Source organism: Salvelinus alpinus, chromosome 11 (genome assembly GCF_045679555.1).
Source record: "Salvelinus alpinus chromosome 11, SLU_Salpinus.1, whole genome shotgun sequence".
Classification (NCBI taxonomy): Eukaryota; Metazoa; Chordata; class Actinopteri; order Salmoniformes; family Salmonidae; genus Salvelinus; species Salvelinus alpinus.
Genome location: NC_092096.1, coordinates 30,424,049 through 30,430,048, shown reverse-complemented (window position 1 = coordinate 30,430,048; position 6,000 = coordinate 30,424,049). Strand labels below are relative to the sequence as shown.

General features: G+C 45.7%; 1 protein-coding gene across 1 annotated transcript in view; it reads left to right on the top strand.

The window, feature by feature from the left end:
- Nucleotides 1-227: 227 nt before the first annotated feature.
- The window catches only part of LOC139533923 (LHFPL tetraspan subfamily member 3 protein-like), a 41,106-nt gene continuing 35,333 nt past the window's right edge, over nucleotides 228-6,000 (top strand). The window contains exon 1 of the mRNA XM_071332433.1: nucleotides 228-1,255. Coding sequence (XP_071188534.1) covers nucleotides 826-1,255 — 430 coding nt within the window. The 5' untranslated portion in view covers nucleotides 228-825. The remainder of the gene's footprint in view (nucleotides 1,256-6,000) is intronic.

Sequence of the window (6,000 nt, the reverse complement as noted above, 5' to 3'; positions counted from 1 at the left end):
GAGTCAGAGCCAACCTAGACTAAATCAAATAGGAGTGTTGCTTTTTAGATTTAACGATTTTATTTCAGATGTCTCCCATTCCACAATTGCACTGGGGCATGAGAGAGTGGGATTAGAGGATAGGCTGTATTGCGCATGGTGCTTTATCAGAGGGGCTTTGATAGGCCTATCGGTTGTGACAGTCGGACTGCGCCTGCCTGGAATACAGGTGTTCTTTGGTCAAATATGGACGCAGAGCACATGATGCACAGTGAGCAGATTGTCAACACTTGCGACTTCATCATCTCAGTTAAATGCACCTCCTCCACCTCGGGAAAATCGGTTTTCGGTGGAAGATGAGGTTGTAGCCTTGACCACTACGGTAGTGGCCACGTCTGTGAATGGGGATCTCAGCTGCTCTCTGAGGATTGTTTCATGGATTATTCATCTCTGTGCGCCCTCAATCGAATGCAGTTCTGACCGTAGGATGTTTGTTTAGCCTACTATGGCTGTAGCGTATTTGCGAAATGCATGGCGGTTTCGAATTAACACCCGGTGATTATTACATGCTGTTATCTCAGTGATCATTCATTCAGAAGATTCCTCCTCAGTATTATTCGTAATATCTCTCGGATACCCAGCCTACCATTCAATAAAGATAAGGAAAACGGTGGCAGACCCAAGCACAGTGCAAGCTGCGAGGCTTTAGTAGGCTAAACACTCGCCCAGAAGGGAGCAGTTTAGTCGGGGAGATCATGTCACATTGACGCGGCCGGGATGTGCTCTGTGCTTGATTAAAGCTCTGTGTGTGAACAGTTCGTAAATATAAAAACCTTTAGAGACTGAATGATGGTGCCTGGGGCTCCTACAACCATGCTTCCCGCTTCCGAGGCTGCCAAAATCTACCAGACCAACTACGTGAGGAACTCCCGCGCTATCGGGGTTCTGTGGGCCATCTTCACCATCCTCTTCGCTATAGTCAACGTGGTGTGCTTCATCCAGCCCTACTGGATCGGAGACGGGATGGACACGCCGCAGGCCGGTTACTTCGGCCTCTTCCACTACTGCATCGGAAACGGGCTGTCCCGGGACCTGACGTGCCAGGGCAGCTTCATGGAGTTCAGCACCATCCCTTCCGGCGCCTTCAAAGCCGCGTCCGTCTTCATCGGGATGTCCATGGCGCTGGTCATCGGATGCATCGGCTGCTTTACGCTCTTCTTCTTCTGCAGCACAGGCACGGTCTACAAGATCTGCGGCTGGATGCAGCTGGCTGCGGGTAAGTTCCCCCGTCTGCATATTGATTCCTTGAAGGGGGAAGGAGTTCAGAACTTCAGCAGTTCTACAACCAGAGAGAGATCTCCGTATTACAGCTGTTCAATCAGCCAGGAAGGGGAAATAAACAATGTGTTAAAAGCTAGAGTCCTTAGTTGCTACATCCATTCTTGGACTTGTAAATTATAGGCTGCCAATTGATTCTTGAAGAATATAACTGATACATGCCTCATGAGTTTAGTTCAACTGTCGTGCCCCATCAGAACCCCAAATATAAACTTGTTTTACTCCAATGTTGATAAACAACGTAAATGTAAACAAACACTGTATAGCCTAAAAACATGTTTAAAACTATGCATTCGATATCATTGGTGGTTAGTCCTTGCATCTATAGCTATGTCTATGAATTTTAGAGTGGTTACATTTCTCCAACCCAATCCCTTAGATTTTTTTGCAAAACGGGCGGGGATGCCCTTTCCTATTGTTTAAATTAAGGATTCTAGCTTTAAGTGTGGTTGATAGTGTTATACTTGACATCAGTTTTATAAGAAGTGTATAATGAATGTCGGGGGGTTTAGGTGGGTTAAGCAAATATATTTCTATAAAATGAGCAAAAGCTCCTTGCAGATGACATGTTTGTTTATCTGTCTTAAATCACCATACACTGTCGCACTGTCTTTAAAAGATCTATTAACGGAGCAAAGACAACCACAAAATACAGCCAGACACGCAAACCACACCGTCCAAGTTGCATGTACAAGCCTTGCAAAAATAAATTTACACATGCATGTGTCAAGCGCAAACTTGGTTCTATTTGAGATGCTCCAGGTGCTGCAAGTCCCCTCCTTATTGTATATCAGGAAGATACAAACCCACATAGATGCTTGAAAAACACACGATAAGAGATTAATTAAAGATAACTAAACACCAACTAGGTTTCCCTTTTTATATGTGGCTGGGCTGGTAGATGAATCCTTGGAGTAGAGAAACACAAGATTATGTATGACTCCAGGTCAAAATTCTCCAAAGAACCATCTTAAAGGAGGACCATATGAATGTTAGGTAAAATAACAGCCCAATGTTAATCTCCCAGCTAAATATCCATTAACGTTTCATGTGTTTCGACCCACCCAAAATTAATATAATTGATGCACAGTTGATTTGAGTTTTAACCTGCATGTCATGATTGCATCTTGTCAGATAGACAAAATCCCAGTGGCATGCGGACGTACTCCCGTGGTGTAGTCTGCATGTAATGCTCTCTCATACATCAGAATTTACCCAAGCTTGTAAACAAGCATCACAGTGAAAGTTACATTTCAGAATTTAAGGTGGTAAAGAATGCACACAGACTCCAGATTGTGGCTTTAAAGAAGGTGCATACAATCAACCAGTGATCAATCAAAGGCAATGATCCTTCAACTCATCTCTGTAACAAGTAACACAAACCGCTGATTAAAAAACATAATGAATGGTGTTAATGCTGCTTGACAGATGTTGGTCTGGGACCCACAACACCATCCGTCTGTATAGCTGCAGGAGCCTCGCTGTAAATTCATGTTGAACATAAACACCAGCATGGAGATTATCCGGAGGATTCCACAGCATTCTCGTCCCAGACTGAGTTAAAACAGAAGCCCTGCCCAATGAACACAGGTGTTTATATCAGCACCTTGTTTTTCCACATGAAAGAAAGACGCTGCTTATCCCTCAGTGGTGACCGCTTGGTTGGTATCCACAAAAGGATCTCAGAATAGGAGTGCTGATCTAGGATCGGTTTTGCATTTGAGATCATAATGAGTATGATTATATGGACAGATCCTAGATCAGCAGGCCTACTCTGAGATGTTCTGGATACGGTCTTCATAATCCGGTACAGATCTGATCATGTTCAGACTATACAGGGGGTGATCAACAAACTGACTAACACGGCCTGTATGATGGCAAAAAACACACTTTACTAAACATATTGTAAATATTTACGTAATTTCAATTAAGATAATTATTTTTGACGATCTCTGCCTAGTTATGGGGCCTTTTCACCACTGAGATTCTCCAAAAATACAGGTGACAAATATGTTTTATGAACTCAAGTCAGTGTGTCCCCCCCCCCCCCGAAGGCTCTGTCAAGAAATATGGCATGGCATCACAATGTACCATACCGCAGTAAGGCTGCAGAGCGTGGTTTTATGGAGTGCTGTGTGGTGAGGAGTCAACATTGGCGATGACAATGAGAGGTCTGAATGCTCGGGGCCTATTGGCTGCTCATTGCTTCCTTGTCTTTTATTGATCCATCACAGCACTTTGCTTGTGGCAATGACATGCATCATCAGCATTCAGGCAATCGCTGCCTCATTCAACTCACTCACTGAATCTCTCTCTCTCCGTTCTCCTTCTCTCAGATATGTCATGTTGAGGTCACCTTGAAATTGGCTATTAAGATGTTCCTGGGGAGTAGTAATTGGAAATATATTGTACTTTTATTTTCTCATTGCAGCCACAGATCCCAGTAATGATTGTCAAATCCTTCTAGGCTCAGTGTAGTCAGACTTCTATTCAGGACCAACTGGCTGTTGTGAGTGTCTGCCAAAGACGGCTCATAGCGAAGATGCACCTCTCCTTAAAAGCAGAGGAGAGGCTGAACGTCTGATGAGAACAATCTACCTGTAGGCATTTGAACAGCAACGCCAGAAGGAAATGTACATGAAACCAACTGACATGTTCCCGCCCTTGCAGGCTGCAGCAATACCTAAAGAAGTCTGTCTCCTTACTACTATTAACACTCTTGAATAATCTGCTTAATTGGCCCACTACACACAGCACTTCTCAGGTAGACATGCCCAGTCTGCACTCAGCCCAGTAGCTGCCTGCAAACTGGAGCAGCTGGACCATCCGCCCTGCCTCCCTCCATCCTCCCTCTCTCCCCCCTTGCGTCGCCTTGACCACCCCGCTCACTGCGGACCAATTAACTCCAGAACTAAGACTGACAGGAAGCCCCCTCCATGACAACCACACTGCATGGTCGGTCGATGATAATCACACTCATCCTGTGACAACTTCCACCAAATGCCAGGCGCTTCTGCACTCTAGTGGAGGATGTGATGGATGGGTCGGCTCTGGCAGCATGACAATGCCTGCCTGTCTGGCTCTAGTGAGGAAGCAGATTGGTGCTCGGCTCGCCATCCTGGATGGAAACAAGAACTCCGCTGACCATCCCTATTTCCGACCCTCACCAAGGCAAATGCCTGAACACACAGGAAGGTGATTATCATTAATGTATTCGGCAGGGGCTCCTTGCTCAGTTTGGATATGGCTTCCACAAGCAAGCAAAGGAACCAGGAGTGCATTATGGAGGCATTTCAATGACCTGTTTCCTGGCTCTGTTTGGACCACTAGGCTGCCCGTACGGGTAAGTGGCCGCACATTGCTGCACTCAGTACTGGTCCAATGGGTCCCCTGAGACGGAAGCTGGCATTAGCATCAAACATTAAAAGGCCCATTTGGTTGCTAGTGGTTTATTGATCCAGAGGTTTCTGTGCAGAACAAAACAGCACAAAGCTCCACTAATGGGAGACATATGCTGTCACCGTCTGGCTCCTCTGCTGCTTACAGGCAGTACTGTTTGTTGGTCTATTTATTCAGGTGTGTGTGAGTGTTTGAGTGTGTGTGTGCTACTCTTTACCGTGTCTTTAATTTATCATAGGTGTCTGTCACAATCCCTCAGTCTGGGAATTGGGCCAACTCGTGCCTATGCATGATTTGGCATTTAAATACACACAAATTCAGCACTCATACAGTACTGTGGTTGTTGGGGATCTTTGCACAGTGTGGCTCTCCATTTCTCACACTTCTTTAAAATGGAGGCAAGTGAGCGACATCACATGGTGCCTTGTTGGGGGAAAGAGAGGAGGTGGATAAGAGATGTCAACTAAGGGAGGGGATGAAGACCAGCAGGGAGGAAAATATAAAAGCACATTAAAGAAAATGGAAAGTGATGGTCACAAAGAAGGATTTGGAGAGAAAAAACAGAGAGAAGAAGAGTTAAAATATTGATGCTGAAAAGTACTATCAAGAGATGAGGTCAGGAAGAAAGCCATGCCATTAGAAGTTCAAGCTCGGGCCCAGCCTTTCTGAACCGAATATGACTTGCCATAAATGAGAGCTTAGCCTCTCCTCTCCACTCACAACGTTACAAGGTTGTGCACTAAGTCAGTGGGCAGTTGCTGTGTGTGTCATAGTACCACCAAAGTCAATAGCTAATGACATCAGCCAGCTCTTATCCTTCCTGTCAGTAACGTGATGGACTGGCTGGCTGGGCCTGAGATGATTAGGGAGATGATGTAACATGACCAAACGGGAGTCCCAGTTACACACACACACACACACACACACACACACACACACACACACACACACACACACACACACACACACACACACACACACACACACACACACACACACACACACACACTCTCTAGGGCCATTAGTCAGCGTTTTAGAGGACAGCAGAAGTAGTGTGGTGGGACATCAGGAGGAGTTGTGAATGGGGCTAATGAAAGCCGGCCCACTACTCCAGCTCTTTGGAAGCCCATTAAGTCTCCCACAGCATACTCCACAGATCAGACTCTCCCACAGCATACTCCACAGATCAGAGACTCTCCCACAGCATACTCCACAGATCAGACTCTCCCACAGCATACTCCACAGATCAGCGACTCTCCCACAGCATACTCCACAGATCAGAGA